General features: G+C 39.2%; 1 protein-coding gene across 1 annotated transcript in view; it reads left to right on the forward strand.

The window, feature by feature from the left end:
• The first annotated feature begins 540 nt into the window (after positions 1-540).
• LOC132384922 (abl interactor 1-like) overlaps positions 541-21,473 on the forward strand; it is a 54,159-nt gene continuing 33,226 nt past the window's right edge. The window contains exons 1-3 of the mRNA XM_059956561.1: positions 541-714; positions 10,636-10,803; positions 20,909-21,085. Of these exons, the coding sequence (XP_059812544.1) occupies positions 580-714; positions 10,636-10,803; positions 20,909-21,085 (480 nt within the window). The 5' untranslated portion in view covers positions 541-579. The remainder of the gene's footprint in view (positions 715-10,635; positions 10,804-20,908; positions 21,086-21,473) is intronic.

Here is a 21,473-nt window from a genome sequence, read left to right on the forward strand (position 1 = left end):
ATTTCCTATCTTCTTTTGTCAATCACTTAAAGGGCAAGCATAATTGGCAAATACAAAAGTTTTGATCTAATTTACACAGAAATTTTACTGTATATTGTTTTCTAATAAGAATGAATTATGGAAACTGAATCTCATTGAGAGTGTCCACACTTAATTGGGAGGACCCACCAAATGTTGATTGAATATGATCTATGTAGCTTGTTTTATTCATGTTTAATTGGGTAAATACATTCATTTGACATTGCGGGGGAGAAATAAAGTTATCTTCTACTTAACTTATGAAAAATAAACTTTAACAAAGTTCAGTTTCGTTTAAAAAGAACATCTTTACCTCTTAAATGTAAATCTTACATAGTTTGTACAATTTTCTTCAATAACGTTTTGATTCAATTGAAACTGCACAGAAGAAAATTTCTGACATTACCTTTCTAAATAAACAATGCTTTTATATAAGGCGCTGCAATTTTTTTTCTGGTGCAAAGAATGCCCAGAATGCTTCTGATTGAAAGAGCTCAATAAATAGACAGAGACAGGGGAAAACCTCAACATTAAAACCTAAGCATTCACAGAAAGAAGGAAATGAAACAGTCTGACTGCAAAATGGCAGAAATTCAGAAGTTACTTCAAGACATCCCAGCAGATAAACAAGTTTTGGTGGAAAACTACACAAAACTCCAGCAAGTAGCAGAACATTGTGAAAGTAACTATGTAGAGGTATGTGAATTCATTTAATGTACTTGCAACAATGACTGTCTTAACTATAGCTGCAATACATTCTCAATAACATTGTTCAACTGCTCACTCATAATGATAGCTTACACTTCTGTGTCAACTTTGTGATATAGCCTGACCACTATGCAGTTCTCTGCAAAATATTACTACTCTACTCATTACAACACTTTTTATCACTACTGGTTCAATGTTTGAAATTCTGTTCTCACGTACTCTAAACTGACAAAATGCAAAGTAATATTTCAGGCAGATATTTGAAAGATAAAATCCGAATGAAAAATTGACAGTTATCTTTTCATTTATTTATTTAACAGCATCAGAAATTATTTACTCACTCATAGAATTAGAAGTGTATTTGTCAAGCTCTGCTATGAGAATTTTAAACAGTACTCATAGACTTGCGTACTAATCTGCCCTCCTTTGCACTGGAGTGCTGTGGGTGCAAGGCTGGCAGTAGAACACACTCCTAGTTTCCGTGAAGTTGTGTGCTCTGCATTTCAATACCTGCGGCTAATGAATGCACATGGCAATTTATTCAATGCTTATTGGATTATAGCAGTTGACAGAAGTGCCTAGAGTTTTAAAAGTTTGTGGATTAGGACAAAGTAAATCATTAAGTACTAAACGATTACTGCTGTCAGATTTGAAGTAATGATACTACATATAATAGTTAGATTGCATTACTGTATAAGTCATTTAAGACTAGTACTGGAATTGCTCTTTCAATATTCATATTTTAATGGCATCTTCTCCCATAGAAATATTTTTAAGAACCCAATGGGGCATAAATTATTGAAATTGTGGCCAAACACATAACTTCCTCACTTCTAACAATACTGTCAGGAAACTGAGGTTGCCAGAAAAATTTGAATTCATGTGTATAACAATGTAGAGCTAAGCTGGGAAACAGAGTTCTTCAAAATCTTGCATTAATTTTGAAATACTGCCTACATAATTTTTTTAAACAGACTTAGACGTGACAAGAGATGAACTTTTGCTGAGACCTTGAAAATCAGCATGAGAGCAGAAGTTATAAGCTGCCTTCCTCATTATTTCATTAACTTTTGGACGTCCCACTTTAGGATGAAAGTGGTAGAAATGCAAATGCTGATGTTTCTGGTACAAGTCAATCAAATGGGTGGTATTTTAGAACCAATGAAGTTAAAAAGCAGAATTTATTCATGACATTTAATTCCTCATACATTCTGGATGTGCTGCAGTTTTGGAAAAATAATTTTCATGTAATGGATAAGATTTTTCTTTTTGTTGATTTATTACACTGGAAAACAGTTTTTTTCCAAAACTGTTGCTTTCTAAGGATTTTTTTTTGTTTATGATAGACCACTTGAAGTTGAACACAAAAAAAAATCAGACTACTTGTATCATGTAGGAATTTGGTGGAACAAAAATTAACTTTTATTGAATAGAATATGTTTAATTGTATAACAGTGCTGATGCTTTGCAATAGTTCTTCTAAGTTAAAAAGGTTTTGTTGATGATTTTGATTTGTACTCGGTGTCTGAGGCTTCTCGCTTAAGTGTCCAACAATAATCAGCCGGCACTGATGAATTCCAGTTGCCCTGATACCGTTTCTCCATGACTGCAACGTCCTGGTGAAACCTTTCACTATGCTCGTCACTGACGGCACCAGTATTTGCAGGGAAGATGTCTAAATGGGAATGCAAATAATGAATCTTTAGTAACATGTTGCACTTTATGGTTTTGTATGCTTGAAGCATGTTGTCATCCAGCTGCGCATGGTTTGGTGCTCTATAGTTGCCAAGAAAATTTTCAACATCCTTGAATGTTTTCCATGCGATTTTCTCTGGTCGCACTAGAAGTTCTTTGAATTGCTTGTCATTGATGACCTGTTTGATTGGTGGACCAGCAACAATGCCTTCCTTTATCTTGACATCAATAAGTCTGGAGAATATCTGTCTCAAAAATTGAAATCCTTCATGGAAATTTATAGCTTCTCTAAAACCTCTCCTGCTATGCAGCATTTGCCTTCCAAAGCATGCCCAGGAAGTCCTGGACAAGATGGAAGGCTTTTCATCTTACATTGTGGGCACCATTTTATTTGACTTGAATTATGAATTGAAATAACAAATTTTGGTGATTTAAAAAAAAATGGTGCATGAAAGGGAAACTTCACAGTGATTTTTCATGGTCAGCAGCCCAAAACCCTTAAGGTACATCCAAAAGTAATCATAAAGTAAAATTTTTGTTATCCTATATCATTGGGTGCTAACTTTAATGTGATCAAAATACGAAATAGTAAAAAGAAATGATGAAAATACTCACCAGATCAAATGTGTAAGTGAAGCATGATTAATGTTTTGGATCAATGAACTTTCATTAGAACTAATTAAAATTGAAGACAGAGGTGCTGAGAAAGGAGGGGACATAAAGGATGGTCTGCGACAGGATAGATTGCAGGAGAAATCAAATGTTAGAAAGAGTGATAGTGCAAGGCCAAAAAATGTGGTAATAGAGCCGACAAAATAACAAAAGGTGTGTTCAGGGGTGGTATAATTCAAACAGCATCATTAACTTATTACATAATAAAACACTGAAATCTCAAATGAAAACAGGATTTGAAAAAGAAAATTTATTTTCAATATGAAGTATATATACCGAAGAAGAACACACTGCAAAGTTCTTTACATTCTTAATGTCATTTGGTCTATATGCTCAGTGTGTCGCTGGTTCTATACGCAATAGTGTTTGTATACCTTGCTTTCTGGTACATAGCACCATTGCCACTTATATAGCCTCCTGGGTGAGACATCTTCTATTTCTTTGAGGGGCTTTTCCATGTTACTCTGCAATGTCAAATAGTGGAAAGAGGCTACAGTCTGGTCCTTCCACATGGACCCTTTGCATTGGCTGAAACCATCTTCAGTGGATCCCTCAGCACTTAGTCTTGCTGGAATGCCCCTGTTGGGAACATTCCTTGACAGACATTGTAGGTCTAGAAGACCTATAATTTTTGGGTAGACCAAAGGGCATCTTTTATCGTATTGATGATCTTCCAGCAGCACTTGTCATCCATCTCTGTGTCACTGGGAACAGTCATAAATCAGGAAGTCTTTTATGCAGACTGAGTCTTTTTTGCAGTCTCTTATGCAAATGAACAGTGACCAGGACTCTTGCACCTTTCTTGAGATCCTCTGAGGAAGTCAACATTCTGTAAAGAGGTGGGCAGTTGGCTCCTCCCCATCACTGCTGTCCTGAAGACAGCGTGTGTTGGGAGTGAGATTCCACTGTACAGGAAGGATTTGACAAGGAGGGTTTCTCTCATGACCAGCCAAGTAAGGTTTTAGTGCTTGTTGGTCAGATCTGGTGATGAGGCTTTCAGCCAGATGGTTTGGACAGTTTACACAGGGAACCACCCCACAAAATCTGTTGAGTCTTTGTTCTGCAATACCTAGAGTATGCTTCATGTTGTTTATTGCCTGGTGGACTTGTGGACAAAAATATGTGTCCAGAAGAACTTTTCCATAGGTAATGCGGCAATGTCCAGCACCCACATACTTTGGTTCCAAATAAGCCTGATGCAGCCGCACAACGGGGGGGGGGGGGGTTCATCAGGGTGAGAATAATGCTGGGTATACCTTTGCTTCAACTGTGAATCTTTTGGAGGAAGAGCTATGAGCATGTCTCATCCTGGTTTACAGAACAGACTCTGGATCATAAGCCATTCCATCATGGCTGATTTATTATCTCCCTCAAGCCCATTCTCCTGTTTTCTCCCCATAACCTTTGACACCCTTACTAATCAAGAACCTATTAATACCCACTTTAATACCCAATGACTTGGCCTGCGCCATCAGAAGCAATGAACTCCACAAATTCACTACCCCCTAGCTAAAGAAATACTTCTTCATCTCTGTTCTAAATGGATGTCCCTGTATTCTGAGGGTGTGCCTTCTAGTCCTAGATTCACCCACTATAGGAAGTATCCTCTCCACATCTATTCTACCTAGGCCTTTCAATATTCAATAGATTTTGTTATGAGATCTCACTGAAACCTACTGGAATATGATCTTGTAAGAATTTGAGACACATAATGTGGTATGGCGTCTCTTTACGTCTCGGAACAACTCCCTTACATCCACACCACTTGATTGAAGAGGGAAAAGCTGCTACAAGTATGCCTAGAGTTAGCAGAATTCTCTCTAACTCTGTCTTACTTTCTGAACACCTTTCAGGGTGAAGAACCACTTGATGCTCTTCCTGGTTGCTTTCCACCAGTGCATCAGGGAGTCAAACTGGGGTTTCATGCTTTCCCAATCTTCATAGTCCCTTTTTAGTTCCTTGATGTTCTCTGGTGTCAGCAGCTTAGCATTCAATTTCTAGATTCCCCTGTCCACCTTCAGGTTTTCCTACAGGTGACAGGAAGCCCAGAGGAGGTTGTTGTCAGAGAAAAACATGCCATAACATTTGTGAATCTAACCGTGACTGCCTTTGATACAAAGAGGAAGTCGATTCTGGACTGTGATGAATCACCTGGTCATAATTAGGTGGTTGTAGTGTGCTTCATTTGCAGGGTTGCTGAAGGCATTGCACATCTTTGCATCTTTGTCTACTTCCATCACAGATGGAAATGACTGTCTGAAGATGTTGAGTTCAAATGAAGATACTCTGAACACAGTCACCATGTCTGTGTTGACTTTCTCCAATTTTGAGGAGACCAAATGAGATGATTGCTTTGATGTATCAAAATCATATAAATTATTTAGTTGTCAAACAACTGGGGACTGAATCATGAAAGGATCATCTTGATATTAATGTGATTTAAAGTTATATGTAGATGTTTGTTAGAGTTTAGAATGGCTGGCTTGTTCGTATTAATATGACTATCATTTGTTAATTATATAGCAGATTTAATCTGTACCCAGGCAGCTCAAATCCTTACAAATAAAATATTCTAATTTTGCATCTTTTTTGGTTTCCTATTGTGATATATTTTTAACAAGGACCAAGAATCCTGCTTGCAAACCAAACCCAGCAAGGGAAAAAGAAATGGAGTTATCAATAGCAAAGTTGTAATTTTTAGGCTTTCGAACTGGTATCAAGTTTCACATTCAATTGAAAACTTGATCTTGCCATTTCCTTTATATAGTGCCATATTTTTGGGAACTCTATTCTGTGGTGGAATTTAGAAGTTCAACCCAACATGATATTTAGTACCCTGTGTACGACACACATAGGTTACAGTGACATGATAAGCTTGTCTGAATATCACTGCACAAAACTGGGCAACATGTATGAGCCCATTGAAAGGCAAGGCCATGAGCAATGATGCTTTGAGTCAAATTGATCCAATCCAGATGTTTGAGACCTCTATTGATATGCTTGAAAGAGCCTGACCCTGCCTACATAACTACCTGGAATCCAAGATGTTTATCCTTTACCAGATATGTGCCTTCCTTAGGTTTTCATAGTTATTGATTGCCTACATCTCTGCTTGTCACTGCTGATATCCCCAGACATCCTAATTTATCTCCCTGTTACTCCTTCCTCCAAGTATCCTTGAACTAGCTGCTCACCCACAATCATCTTCCAGAACCGCTATGACCGTGTCAGAGCACTGACATGCACAACCAATCATCTCCAAGGTCAGCACCTCTTCCTTCACTGCCATCGTAAAGGATTCTCTGACTATCAGCTCCAGTGGGAACGTGCTGTATTAAAGTTTGGTTGTCCGCATTAATTACACTTCTCAAAAGAGATTCATGCAGCTCAATCCAAAGGACCTATTGGGCAGGAATTTGCAGCTTAGTTATTGGTTTTTCAGTGGTATACTTCATTCCAAAGTTATATGTGAATAAAATGATGAACTATTGAAATGTGTGGTGCATTACAAAACAGCTAAGCTTGAGTGAAACCACAAAAATGAGGTTTAAGTAATGGCTTGGTTTGCACATCACAACTCGCCAGTTCTGCAATATGCATCTTTCTTTAGTTTCCAGTTGGTTTTAATATACATTATGAGAATTACTGAACACCTTTTTTTAATATTGTTCCTATAGAAGTTCATTTTTGTAGGGAGAAATTGCCTTGTGGTGGCTTGTATTTTATACCAGAACAACTTGCCTTAACTATGTCATTATCAATAATAAATTATGCACTTTACACACTTTGACATATTGCTTAGCAGAAAATAATCCTATTCTAATTGTTTCATTTGAATATGAAAACGGATTACAAAATTAAATACATCTCTGAAAATTGCATTGTTGCTGCAGGAACTTAAAATAGGGTTGGAACACTGAACAGCTAAAAGGATTCTGTTATCTTGTTATATTTTAATGAACTCTTTCCTTTGTTACATTATATAACCTGTCATCATATTGCCAAAAATTGGAGAAATGCTTTAATTGTATGAGCCATTATAACAGCCGCTATTTACAATTGTAAACGGAATAAAAAAATTAAGAATTGGTTTACTGGATTTGCTCCATTCACAGTGTGTTAATTGTTAATTTTTGCATTGTGCACCAGGGATATATTTAAATGTGTTAAGCTGAAGCAAGAAGTGTAATAACAAAACTAATTTCAGCATTCTAAATCAATGTAATATACCTTTCCTACATACCTAATAGTGGTAATTTAAGGTAGTCAATAATTTCTTAAAGTGAACAGATAAGTCATGGGGAATAAAAGAATTGTTTTGGAGCAGTTCAGTTAGTTTTGGACACACAGTCCTCATCTTCTCCTACTTCTCAAAATGTTTTCAATTGCCTCACAAAAGCAGGCCCTTTGGCCCACTAAGTTTGAGCTGACCATTTTGAGCTGATCTTACTCTATTACACTTTCTTCTCCATTCTCATCAACTCCCCCCTAGATTCCACACACACGGGCAAGTTACAGTAGTCAACTAACTAGCATATCTATGGGATATGTGAGGAAACTGGAACAGCCCAAGGAAGTCCAGACCATGACAGAAAGATCTGCAAATTACACACAGACAGCAGCAGAGGTCAGCATTGAACCCAGGTCACAATGGCATCAGCTCCATGAGCTGCACCAATGGAGCCTCTTTTCCTGATTGAGGGATTGGATAAACAAACATTGTCGAGATGCACTGCTGCCAAATGTTTTGGTAGTTACACAAAACAAGCCTGGATAACTCACCCTCTTCCTTATATAACCACCACAACCAGCCACTTTCCCACCTCCTTCCCCCACCAGCCTATTGTCCAACCTGAATGGCCCTCACGGAATGACTTGAATTATAATGAGAACTGACAGACTATGAATTTAAGTACTCTATAGATGTACAAAAAGTTGTGATGAAAGTAATTTTATTTCAGTTTAAGGAACCAGAGATTCTATTATTGTAGAGGAGGCCATTTGGCCAATTATAGCTAAATGTGAAAACACTGATGTTTCAGCACTAAATTAAAATGTATCCCCCTATTCTATTTGCTCCCCATAACCTCTCTGCCTCAGAGAGAGAGAGAGAGAGAGATCTGTCTCAGCTATTATCCCCTGACTTCAAAGGCATTACCATCACCGAATTCCCTACTATCCATATCGTGGACCAAACCAGCCACTGGACACTAATTTGGGTAGCATGATAGCATAGCTGGTAACATAACACTATAACAGTGTTAGCAACCTGGGTTCAATTCCCACCACAATCTTAAGGAGTTTGTGCATTCTCCCCGTGACTGCGTAGGTTTCCTCCCACAGTCCAAAAACATACAGGTTAGTCGGTTAAATAGTCACATGGTTTAATTGGACAGCACAGGCTCATTGCGTCAGAGGGGCCTGTTACCGTGCTGTATTTTTAAATAAAAACGTAAAAGAATAAAATTATACACAATGTTACTAGAGCAGTTCAGAGGCTGGGAATTCTGTGGTGAATAACCCACCTCCTAATTCCTCAAAGCCTCTCCACCATCCACAAAGTTCAAGTGAGGCGTGTGCCACAGTACTCTCCACTTCCCTGAATGAATGCAGCTTCAACAACTCTTAAGAAGTTCAACACCACACAGAAGTCAGCAGCCTGCTTGATAAGCCTCCATCCACAATCACTCACTCCACTACTGATGCACAGTAGCAGTACCAGCTACAGGATGCACTGAAGCAACTCATCAAGACTCCTTCGAAGCACCTTCGAAACTCACAACCTCTACCAGCAAGGAGGAGGGCAGTAAAAGCATGGGGAATGCCACCACCCTTCCCAGACACACAGCAGCCTGACTTGGAAATTTATCTCAGTTCCTTCACCATTGTTGGTTCAAAATTTCTTCTTCTCCATGGATTGTCACCTTGTTGTGGTGGAGAAGCTTGTGTGGTTCTGCGATCCCGAGAGCGGTACCGTCTGGAGCTATGTTCCTGGTAGGGTCACCCATGGCAGTAAGGTCGAAGGTGAGGTCCCTGACAAAGAACAACAAAAATCCTGGAACTTCTTCCCTAACAATATTGTGGGTATACCTCAAGAACTGCAGTAACTCAAGAAGGCAGCTCATGACCACCTTCTAAAAGGCAATTAGGGAGGGGCAATTAAATGCCAACTCAGCTTATGAAACCACTATCCCTTGAACAAATTGTAAACAAAAAGCATCTTGAAGTAGAGATGCATTATCATCTCTTTCCTCTTTTCAGGAACAGACTTAGACTGGTGACAGCTGGATCTGCAGGAGAAGGGAATTGCTCAAATGGGAAAAGGGCTAGGTCCATTGAGAGGATTAGAAGGAGGCACTATTGAGCTGGTTAATAAAGCAGTAAAGACAAGGGATAAGATATAGAATTTGATGTAACCAAAAATAAGGAATTAAAAGCCAGCTTGAATCAAGGATATGTAGTTGCAAAAATAGGATTTTAACATGGGAACTTGTCTGGTTCTGACCTGTCTTGTTGTGATTGTCTAACTGAAAAAGGGATAGTTGTATTTCTTTAAGAACATAGAACAGTATGGCACAGAACAGGCGCTTTGGCCCACAATGTTGTGTTGACCTTTTAACTTACTCTAAGATCAATCAAACCCTTCCCTCCCCCATAGCCCTTCATTTTTCTTTCATTCATCCATGTGCCTATATGAGTCTCTTAAATGTCCTTAATGTATCTGCTTCTACCACCACCCTTAGCAACATGTTCAACACACCAACCACTCTATGTGGGAAAAAAATACCTTCATCTGATATCCCCCCCCATACTTCCCTCCAATCACCTTAAAATTATGCACCTTTGTAGTAGCCACTTCAATCCTGGAAAAATGTCTCTGACTATCCACTCTATCCACGCCTCTCATCATCTATCAAGTCATCTCACATTTTTCTTCACTCTACTATTTGTAAGAAAATGTTACAATGAATTCCCTACCAAGATGTGGAAAATTAAGCAAGATACTTTATCTCACTTAAACCACATTGTCAACCATGTTAGACATTCCTCAGATCTTGGGGTTAGGTAAAAGTGTAGAGCTCAGTCAACATGGCTTCCTACTTGTGTTTTGAGCACAGTCTGCATATCATGGGAAACTGTTGCAATTAAAACAAAGTTAGGAACAGAATAGTTTATGGTGTGCAGTAGAATGGAGCTATAATTGCATTTTCAAATGTGGAAAAAGTAACTTTCCACACTGTCTGCACAAATGAACTAATTAAGAGGAAAATGTTGCTGTATTTTCTGTCTTGTCATACTAGTTGTATTTCAAATCTCAGGTACACATTGTAATAATAAAATCTGAATATGATTGGTTAATTTTAACATTGTCACAAATAAATAAATCAATCACAATTTTCCATTATTTCTTTAGAAACATTTTAAAATAAAAATGGTGCAGCACAGTACAATAACATGTCTCAACCTCTGGAGTGAACATCATAAAATCAGTCCGAAGCATGTTTATAGGCGAAGCCCTAAATGAATTTATTTCTCTTCCAGTCTCAAGACAAGGCTAAAGCTCTTCAGGAGACCAAGGCCTATGCCACCCAATCTCTTGCAGGTGTGGTGTATCAGATCAATACACTGGCTGAGAAGGTGCTCAGACTACTTGACTTACAGGCTTCTGAAATCTCCCAGATGGAATCTTCTATCAACTGCATATCTCAGGTGAAAATTAATCTTCATTTGTTTGCCTTTCCACTTTTGAAAACTGGAATATCTCTCCCTCTCCCCCTCCCTCTCCCCCTCCCCCTTTATTTTTCTCTCTGTCTGTATGTCTGTTCATCTGTCTGTCCCTCTCTGGAAAGCAGGCAATGATATGAAATTTTCTTCAATGCTCATTGCAACCTTGAGGAACTAACATTTTTCAGTTCAATGGCAAGTTTGTGGAACTTCAAATAAAATCCTTAAGGTTCTGGAAATGTTAACTAAAATTACAATTAAAAAATCCATATTAATAATGCAACCTACTGAATGATTTGGTTTTGTGTGTGAATTGTTACTTTCGATATGCTCTAAAACTTCTTTATCAGCCCACTTCAAATTTTCTGCTTACCTGTTAAATTTTCCTTTAATATTTTCTGTACCAACCATTGTCCTTATACTTTCCAATCATGTGGCTTTCTGTCAAAGTACTGTTAAACAGTTTTCCAGAGATTAATGAATTGTATGATTGGGGTATTCTGCTCATTGAAAAACAAAGATAACAGCATCTGTTCCATAAGCTGGAACAATTTGATTCATACTGGGAAAAATGGTTTAACTACATAACGCCTCATTGGCCTGATTTTATTCTCACAAATCAATGAATATGTTGTAAAAAAAAGATCACTCCCTACTTGTACATAGTTCTTTCCTTTTGCTTGTTTTTTCTCTCCACTCTTTTCTATAAGTCCATACCTCAGATAAATAGTATGTGGAAATTTGTGATATATATGTACAATGTCTGAAATCCATCTTATGGAAATGTTTGTTTGATGATGAACTTCAATAAAAAAATAAATTACAAAAAAAAAGACAAAGAAATTACTACAGAGGACAAATTTCTTCTCCATGCCATTCTGAAGTTCCATTTCAGAAAAAATGTTGTAAGGTAACATTTTCATTTAGCTGATTAAAAAATGATTTGTATTTAGATATCACCTTCGATGAATGTCAAATGCACTTTATAGACAATGAAGCACTTTCAAGAGTCCAGATGCAATGTGCTACAGATATTGGAAGTCTAAACTAAAATACTGGAAATATTTCACAGTGCAGCCCATATTTTTGGAGAGACAAACTGGGCTAACTTATCAGATCAATGACCCTTCATCAAAGTCTGATAACCTGAAGCACCAATTTTTTTTCTTCAATATGTTGCCTGATCTGAGTGTTTCCAGTATTTTCCATTTCATTTTTAAAGTGTCGTCACAATTATGATAGTAATACAGTATAATATTGATTCTAAAGCAATACCACATACTGACCCTAAATAAAATTAATTTGTGTACAATAATTTCTCAATAGCAATGTGCTAAGACCAAATAATCAGTTGACTAAAGAAAAAAGTATTAGCCAAGACATCAGCAATTAAATGTTGTAAATCTATTAGAGATAAAGGACATTTCATTCAAAAGACCGGTGGCTAGAAGTTCATCCTTGATCAGCAAGACATAACAGCATCTCTAAAATCCATACTTAGTGATTCCATGCAAACTTTTCTGACAATGTAATACCACCTTACTGTAGTGATTTTCTCCGGTCTCTGGAGCAGGACTTCATCCCATAACCTTCCAGCTCTGAGGTGAAGCTGCTCCACCTTTCGGTCAAAAGTATAGCACTGTGTTTGGATATTTAGTTAACCAAATTCACCTTCAGGGAGATATGCACTGATGTTGTCATGCTTTTAAAAACGAAAATAGACAAATTTGGCACAAGGTTCTTTCAGTATTCCTCAAACAGTTGAAATACTCTGCTGTAATTAAGCACAAGATCCAGAACTTGTTCATGAACATCACAAAGAGGGTGGTGTTAACAAAGTTTGTGGTACTGCTGGAGAGTAACAGCTTTGTGCATAAGACCCTTGAGTTTCCTTCCAAATACACACGCCTTACATAGGACAATGGGCTGAAATCTTTTTCCCAGCTCAATCTCTTTAGTGGAAAAGAAAAAAACAGTTATTTGTGACGCTGCCTCGAAATGCTGTGCGTGTTGACTGAAAATCCCCTCTGTCCCAGTTTTAGAAATGCAAGATACCCTAATTGCCTCTGTTAGTCACTGGTGCTTTGTCTACTTACTCACAATTCATGAGAGACAGAAACTGGTGCGAGGAAATCTTATACATAACAGACAACTTCCATTTAAAAATCATTGTATGTGTTAATAAATGAACCCTTATAAAGATCTTACCTTGGTGTGCTTTTGAGTCAGTGTGAGTATGAATGGCACAGAGGTGCAGTCAGTAAGAGCAGTGACCTCCATTGACCTAGCTCAATCCTGACCAGTGCTGTCTCTTTCACATTCTTCCTGGGACTGGGTGGTTTTCTTCCCACATCCGAAAAACGTGTGTGTTGATAAGTTAATTAACAAGCATAAATTGCTCCTGGTGTGTCACAGTGTGGTGGAATTTGGTTGGAATTGATAGGAATGTGAGAGGAATGAAATAGATAAGGGTATGGTTAGTGCAAATATCAATGCTCCAGTAGTAGGTCCAAACTGCTGTACCTCTCCATTGAGTATCAATTGTGAGCACACAATGCTCAAATCACACAGCAAGACTCAGAAAATGGATGAGAAAAGGTTAAGTTTTTGAATGCAGAAGCTTTTAATATTTCCTCTTTCATCAGTTTTTGCAGCTTTATAAAACTACTTAAGCCACATCTGGAGCATTGCATTCAATTCTGGTCACCCCATTACAGGAAAGATGTGGAGGGTTTAGGAAGGCTGCTGAAGAGGTTTACCACAGAGCTGCCTGATTTAGAGAGCATGTATTATAAGGAGAAGTTGCACAAATTTGGGCTGTTTTCTTTGGAGCAGTGGAGGCTGAACAAAAACCTGATAGAAGTTCATAAGATTATGAGGACATACAGTAGGTATAGTCGACAGCCAGGGTTGAAATGTCTAAGACTAGAGGGTATTAAGTGAGAGGAGGGTAAGTTCAAAGGAAACCTGTGGGACAAGTATCTTGCACAGAGTGATATGTGCCTGAAGTGTGTTGTCAGGGAAAGCAAATACAGTAGAGGCATTGAAAGGCTCTTCGGCTCATGAACGCCAGTGAATGGAGGGGTATGGACATTGTGGAGGCAGAAAGGAACAATTTACTGTGAGCTTTAATTACAATTTTTATTAGTTCGGCACAGCATTAAGGGCCAAATAGCCAGTTCAGATGCTGTACTGTTTTATGTTCTTTTAGATGCAGATTTTTTTAAAAAACAGTTTCCTTCTTTCCTGAGTATGTGCACTTACTTTTAAACGGTTTAGTACAGAAACGACTGCACTTTGATGTAGTTATTCAACATTGTAAGTGGCGAGCATTGTGCAACCTGCTCCATTTACAAAAAACGATTGAACTTAGAGCATCGTTAATATTAAAAGGAAATTTGTAGTGTTATGTGTGTGTTTGTGTAGATGTTCAAAGGTTGCAGTTCTTGGTTTTATTTCCTTTTTCTTGAAGCTGTAAAGGTTGCTGGAAGCCAAAAGGGAGAGAAATATAGTAGTGATTTGTACATAAGATTTAGTCTGCAGCCAGGATGAAGGGCAGCTCTGGTGCAGCTATTGCCAAAAGATGGATGTAACAATTACCTAATGGGAAACTCCAGAGTTATTGCCATTATGCTACCTATACAGGACCTGATGAAGGGTCTCAACCCAAAACATTGACTGCTTATTCATTTCCATTGATGCTGCCTGACCTGCTGAGTTCCTCCAGCATTTTGTGTGTGTTGCTTTGGATTTCCAGCATCTGCAGATCTTCTCGTATGTTTAGGTGCAAAGTTAGGTGCAAAGCTGAAGGGCAGGACCTCCAGGGTAACAATCTCAGGATTGCTACCTGTGCCACGTGCGAGTGAGGGAAGGAACAGAAGGATTATACAGATTAATACGTGGCTGAGAGGATGGTGCAGGAGGGAGGGCTTCAGGTTTGTAGATAATTGGGCTTTGTTCCTGGGAAGGTGGGATCTGTTCCGACGGGACGGTTTACACCTGAACTGAAGCGGTACTAACATTCTTGCAGGGAAGTTTGCTAATGCTGCTCCGGGGGGTGGGGGGGGCGTTTAAACTAAATTTGCAGGGGGCGGGGATCCAGAATGTGAGAGAGGATAGTGAGATGAAGAATAAAGGACAGGTGGGGACTACACGGTACCGGAATATTAAGTGTGTAGTAGAGAAAGGTGAGGCGGAACAAGTGATAAGGAGGACACTTACAGAGGGATGATCTGACGGAACATGGAGTTAAATGTGCAGAAAGAATAAGTAAATCTAGGAAGGACAACAAAATTCTAGGGGCGTATAGCCCGATGGGAGTTCGGGGAGCTGGGTTAAGCACAATAGGCAGTGATTTAAACGGAGAGAAGAGAAATGGGCTAAAAATTCTATATCTGAATGCACGAAATGCCAGCAATAAGGCAGATGAGCTTGAAGCTCAGGTGTGAATGGGTAACTATGATGTTGTTGGGATAACAGAGACATGGCTGCAGGGAGATCAGACCTGGGAAATGAATGTACTAGGGTATACGTGCTATCGTAGGGACAGAAATGTGGGCAGAGGGGGTGGGGTGGCCCTGTTGGTGAGGAATGAGATTCAGTCCTTTGCAAGGGGGGACATAGGATCAGGAGAAGTAGAATCTGTGTGGATAGAACTGAGGAACAGTAAGGGCAAAAGGACCCTAATGGGTGTTGTCTACAGGCCACCAAACAGTAGCATGGTTATTGGGTGCAAGTTGAATAGGGAGTTAACATTGGCATGTGGCAAAGGTAATGTTGCAGTAGTTATGGGGGATTTCAACATGCAGGTGAACTGGGAGAATCAGGTTGGTGTTGGACCCCAGGATAAGGAGTTTGTAGAGTGCCTACGGGATGCATTCTTGGAACAGCTTGTATGAGAGCCGACCAGGGACAAGGCTATTCTGGATTTAGTGTTGTGTAATGAACAGGATTTAATAAGCGATCTTGAAGTAAAGGAGCCATTAGGAGGTAGTGACCATAATATGTTTTTATCTGCAATTTGAGAAGGATAAGGGCAGATCGGAGGTGTCAGTGTTGCAGTTGAACAAAGGAGACTATGGAGCCATGAGGGAGGAGCTGGCCAAAGTTAACTGGACGGATATCCTAGCAGAAAAGACTGGAACAGCAATGGCAGGTATTGTTGGGAATAATGCACTAGGTGCAAAATCAGTTCATCCCATGAAGAAGGAAGGATTCAAAGGGGGGAAAGGGGCCACAGTGGTTGACAAAGGAAGTCAGAGATTGCATAGCACTAAAAAAAAAGGAAGTATGACAGAGCTAAGGTGAGTGGGAGGACAGATGATTGGGAAATTTTTAAGGAACAACAGAACTTAACTAAAAAGGCAATACGGGGAGAAAAAATGAGATACGAATGCAAGCTAGCCAGGAATATAAAGGAGGATAGCAAAAGCTTTTTTAGGTATATGAAGAGAAAGAAGATAGTTAAGAACAATGCTGGGCCCTTGAAGAATGAATTGGGTGAAATTGTTATGGGAAACAGAGAAATGGCAGAAGAATTTAATGAGTACTTTAGATCTGTTTTCACTAAGGAAGACACAAGCAATCTCCCAGATGTATGGATGGGCCAAGGACATAGGGTAACAGAGGAAATGAAACAGATTGACATTAGGAAGGAAACAGTGATGAGTAGACCGATGGGACTGAAGGCTGGCAAATCCCCAGGTCCAGATGGTCTGCATCCTAGGGTACTAAAGGAGGTGGCTCTGGATATTGCGGATGCGCTGGTAATTATTTTCCAATGTTCCTTAAATTCAGGATCAGTTCCTGAGGATTGGAGAATGGCTAATGTTATACCACTTTTTAAGAAAGGAGGGAGGGAGAAAACAGAGAACTATTGACCTGTCAGCCTAACATCAGTAGTGGGGAAGATGCTAGGGTCCATTATTAAAGATGAAATAGTGGCATATCTAGATAGCAGTGATTGGATTGGGCCGAGCCAGCATGGATTTACCAAGGGCAAATCATGCTTGACTAATCTATTGGAGTTTTTTGAGGATGTAACCATGAAGTTAGACAAGGGAGATCCAGTGGATGTAGTGTACCTCAATTTTCAGAAGGCATTTGATAAGGTCCCACATAGGAGATTGGTGGGTAAAATCAGAGCTCATGGCATTGGGGGGGAGATATTGACATGGATAGAAAACTGGTTGGCAGATAGAAAGCAAAGGGTAGCGGTGAATGGGTGTTTCTCGGAATGGCAGGTGGTGACTAGTGGGGTGCCACAGGGCTCGGTATTGGGACCACAGCTGTTTACGATTTACATCAACAATTTAGATGAAGGCATTGAGAATAACATCAGCAAGTTTGCTGATGATACTAAACTGGGCGGCAGTGTGATATGAGATGAGGATGTTAGGAGAATTCAGGGTGACTTGGATAGGCTTAGTGAGTGAGCAGATACTTGGCAGATGATGTTTAATGTGATTAAGTGTGAGGTTATCCACTTTGGGAGTAAGAACAGGAAGGTAGATTATTATCTGAACGGTGTAGAGTTAGGTAAGAGAAATACAAAGAGATCTTGGAGTCCTTGTTCATCAGTCACTGAAGGTGAATGAGCAAGTGCAGCAGGCAGTGAAGAAGGCTAATGAAATGTTGGCCTTTATTACAAAGGGAATTGAGTACAAGAGCAAGGAAATCCTCTTGCATTTGTACAGGGCCCTGGTGAGACCACACCTGGAGTATTGTGTATAGTTTTGGTCTCCAGGGTTAAGGAAGGACATCCTGGCTGTAGAGGAAGTGCAGTGTAGATTCACAAGGTTAATTCCTGGGATGTCCGGACTGTCTTACACAGAGAGGTTAGAGAGACTGGGCTTGTACACGCTGGAATTAAGGAGATTGAGAGGGGATCTGATTGCAACATATAAGATTATTAAGGGATTGGACAAGATAGAGGCAGGAAATATGTTCCAGATGCTGGGAGAGTCCAGTACTAGGGGGCATGGTTTAAGAATAAAGGGTAGGTCATTTAGGACAGAGTTAAGGAAAAACTTCTTCTCCCAGAGAGTTGTGGGGGTCTGGAATACACTGCCTTGGAAGGTAGTGGAGGCCAATTCTCTGGATGCTTTCAAGAAGGAGCTAGATAGGTATCTTATGGATAGGGGAATCAAGGGATATGGGGACAAGGCAGGAACCGGGTATTGATAGTAGTTGATCAGCCATGATCTCAAAATGGCGGTGCAGGCTCGAAGGGCCGAACGGTCTACTTCTGCACCTATTGTCTACTGTCTATTTATAAAAAATATTATAAGTTGCAAAACTAAATAGAGTAACAGCTGAATAATGAAGTAGTATTCATGGGCTTTATGGACCATTCAGAAATATGATGATGGGGGCGAAGAAGCTGAATCATTGAGAGTATGAATCATCGAGAATGGGTGTTCAGCATCCTTTACCTCCTCCCTGATGGGAATAACCTGGATGGTGAGGCTTTTTAATGATTGATACCACCTTCTTGAGGCACTGCCTCTTGTAGATGTCCTCGAAGGCATGGAGGGCTGTACCCTTGATGGAAGTGGCTGAGTACACAACCCTCTGCAGCCTCTTATAATCCTGTGCATTATAGGTTCCAAATCAAACTGTGATGCAGCTTGTCAGAATGCTCTCCATTGCACATCTGCAAGAGTCTTTGGTGACATACCAAATCCCCTCAAACTCTGAATGAAGTAGAGCCGCTTGTATGAATGCATCAATGTGTGGCCTCAGAGAGATCCTCTGAGACGTTGACCACCTGGAACTTGAAGCCTTGTTGTGAGTCAAAAGCTGACATACCCACCCAAGTTCCATTCATTTCTGTAGATCACCTGCTTTGATTTAAAGGGTAAGTGAACCTAAGTGGCCTGTTTTTAACCCATTTTTCAAAGCTCCATTAACACTTTTTAAATTAATTTGTTAGGTTAAAGTGCTCCCAAATATATTATATATTTCAAAGGTTGTGGACACAGCTCAGCACATTAAGGAAACCAACTTCCCCTCCATGGACTCTTGCCACTGCCTCAGTAGAGCAGTCAGCATAATCTACACACCCGAGCGTTCTCTCTTCTCCTCCTCCCCCAGCGGGCAGAAGATGCAAAAGCCTAAAACCAAACCTCACCAGGCTTCTTTCCCACTTTTATAAGTCTTCTGAATGGTCCCAACTACTATAATAAATCAATTTATCCTTTAAAAAAATATATCACAACCATTTTTCAATGTAAGCATCAAAGAGAGTAAAAGCTAACTTCTTTAAAATTAATCAGCAGTTCATTTTGAGGGTCTACATTTGGCAGCTAATAGACAAAACTAAATAAAATGCTCCAGCTTGTATTGAACTTCTTGCAGGGAAACATGCATTATTGATTGTGTTGAAAAGCATTGGTTATAAACACCACACAAAAACATTAATCAAATAATCAAAGCAAAAAATGGTATTGTGTTATTACATGTGTATAATAAAGAACTTCAATTCCCAGTGGGCAATGTGAGGGGTTCACCTGGAATCAGAAGCTACAATGGTGACCCGACAGCAGTTCAGTAATAAAAAGATTCTAGTGTAAACCCACAAAGTTTGTCTTTATTAAGAACAAGCATAAACAGATATGATCCAATAAATGCAGATTTAGAAATTGTACTGTGAAATGCTTGGATATCCTATCTGATGCAATTTCAATTTTAAAATAAAATATAATTACTAGAGAGAACTACAGACTAACTTGAATTGTGGGAATATTTAAAGTTTCCTTTTCAAGATCCATACATGCATCCATTTCATGAATGTATGAAGAACCAGGAGCATGTATTGTAATGTGTAATAGACTTCTAAACACTATTTTGGTCCATTTCAGGATGAAAACCAGATACAGCCCCAATGTCACATATGTAGCCCGTTTTATCGTTGCTTGAAAGGACGCTACCTGAGCAGTCCTGTGGGATCTGGAGCAGTCGATTCAATTTCATGTAAAATAATCATCCTTCATGATGGCTCTCATTTGGGATCTCTACTCCCATCTGACCCTACCTTAGCTGTTTGTGCTCGCCATCTCCCTGAACTGCGTATTCACATCATTCAACTCATAGTGTCCCAACACAGTAGCAGTGCCACTGTGATCTCTTTTCCCAGAAACTGTCCCCCCACCCCCCATACCGCAATCAATGGATCAGACCCATCTGTTTTTCTTTGTGTTCTTTAATATGGTGTAACATGCATGAAAAGGTCCTTTCACTACATTGCTGGTGTGCAGGCTGCACAGTCATGCAAGAGGGCATGGGTCTCATGCAGCACAGCATTTTGCAGCATTGCACCTTGAAGCATATTGCTGGCTCACTGTGCACCATTGTTTAATTATGTTTTCTCTGTTGGCAAACAATGTCAAGGTCATAGGGATATCAGCAATAATTTAGGATAGAAACTTTTTGTTTCCTTGTAAGTGATAGAATCAACGTATTAGACCGTAGGTCATAAGGCATAGTAATAGAATTAGATAGCATCGGTTCGGCCATCTGATCATGGGTGATTTATTTTCCCTCTTCACACCATGCTCCTGCCTTCTCACTGTAACCTTTGACACCCTTACCTAGCAAAATCTACTTTAAACATTCCCATTGACTTGACCTCCATAGCCATCCATGGCACCGAATTCCACAGATTCAGCATCCTCCGGCTAAAGAAATTCCTCCTCACCTCTGTTCTACTTGGATGTTCTTGTACTCTGAAGCTGTGCCCCCTGGTCCTAGACTCTCCCACCATTTGTAACATTCACTCCATGCTTGCTCTATCTAGGCCTTCCATTCTCTTTTGGCTGTCCGCTCTATTTAGGCTCTGTACAAATGAAGTTCATTTGGACCTTCAAGCTGATTTCCTACTAGGTAGTGTTACATTTGATAGCTCCTTGTAATTTTTTGCAGCCTTGCTGATAATATAACCATTTAACACAGGGTTTCTAAGTCCCAGAGATCCTAGATATTTGAAATCATGATTTACATTGTGTATTAAAGATAAGAGATTTTTTTTTACCTTGCTAAACAATTAACATAGTTTGATTATCTTAACTTTTTTTCTCTTTAATACACACAGAGGGTGGAAATGCACAAGGAAAAGGTAGCTCGCCGAGAGATTGGAACATTTACTACGATTAAGACCACACCAAAAATTAACAAAATTATACCTCCTTCAAATCCTACACAACGTGTAAAGTACACTAGGAAACCTATTGTTTACACGCTCCTGGATGACGTTGGCCATGGGGTTAAGGTAAGAAAACTGATTCAGCTTATTTTAGAAATAAAAATCTGCTTGAATTTTTGAGTTATTGGAGGGCATGAAAAATTTAATATTATATATTTGCTTCCTAATCAAAGTGTAGGAAAATATCTAGTTTAGATAAAAATCTATTCCTATCAATTCAGTCAAACCTTCCATAAGGGTTTTTATTATCCAAAAACTTGAATCAAGCATGGTAAATGTAAGAGCAACCTGAAAGTTGATTGCTTAAAAGCAGAATTATCAGAAAATTATTGTGAAGTGTCTTTAAATTAAGACAGTCAATGAGACAGAAATCAAGCCATGGAGCACTAATGAGACAATTAAACATACTGAACACATATTTGCTTGACTATTTCAAAGCTAAAATTATATACAA

This window comes from Hypanus sabinus, chromosome X1, assembly GCF_030144855.1.
Source record: "Hypanus sabinus isolate sHypSab1 chromosome X1, sHypSab1.hap1, whole genome shotgun sequence".
NCBI classification, from domain to species: domain Eukaryota; kingdom Metazoa; phylum Chordata; class Chondrichthyes; order Myliobatiformes; family Dasyatidae; genus Hypanus; species Hypanus sabinus.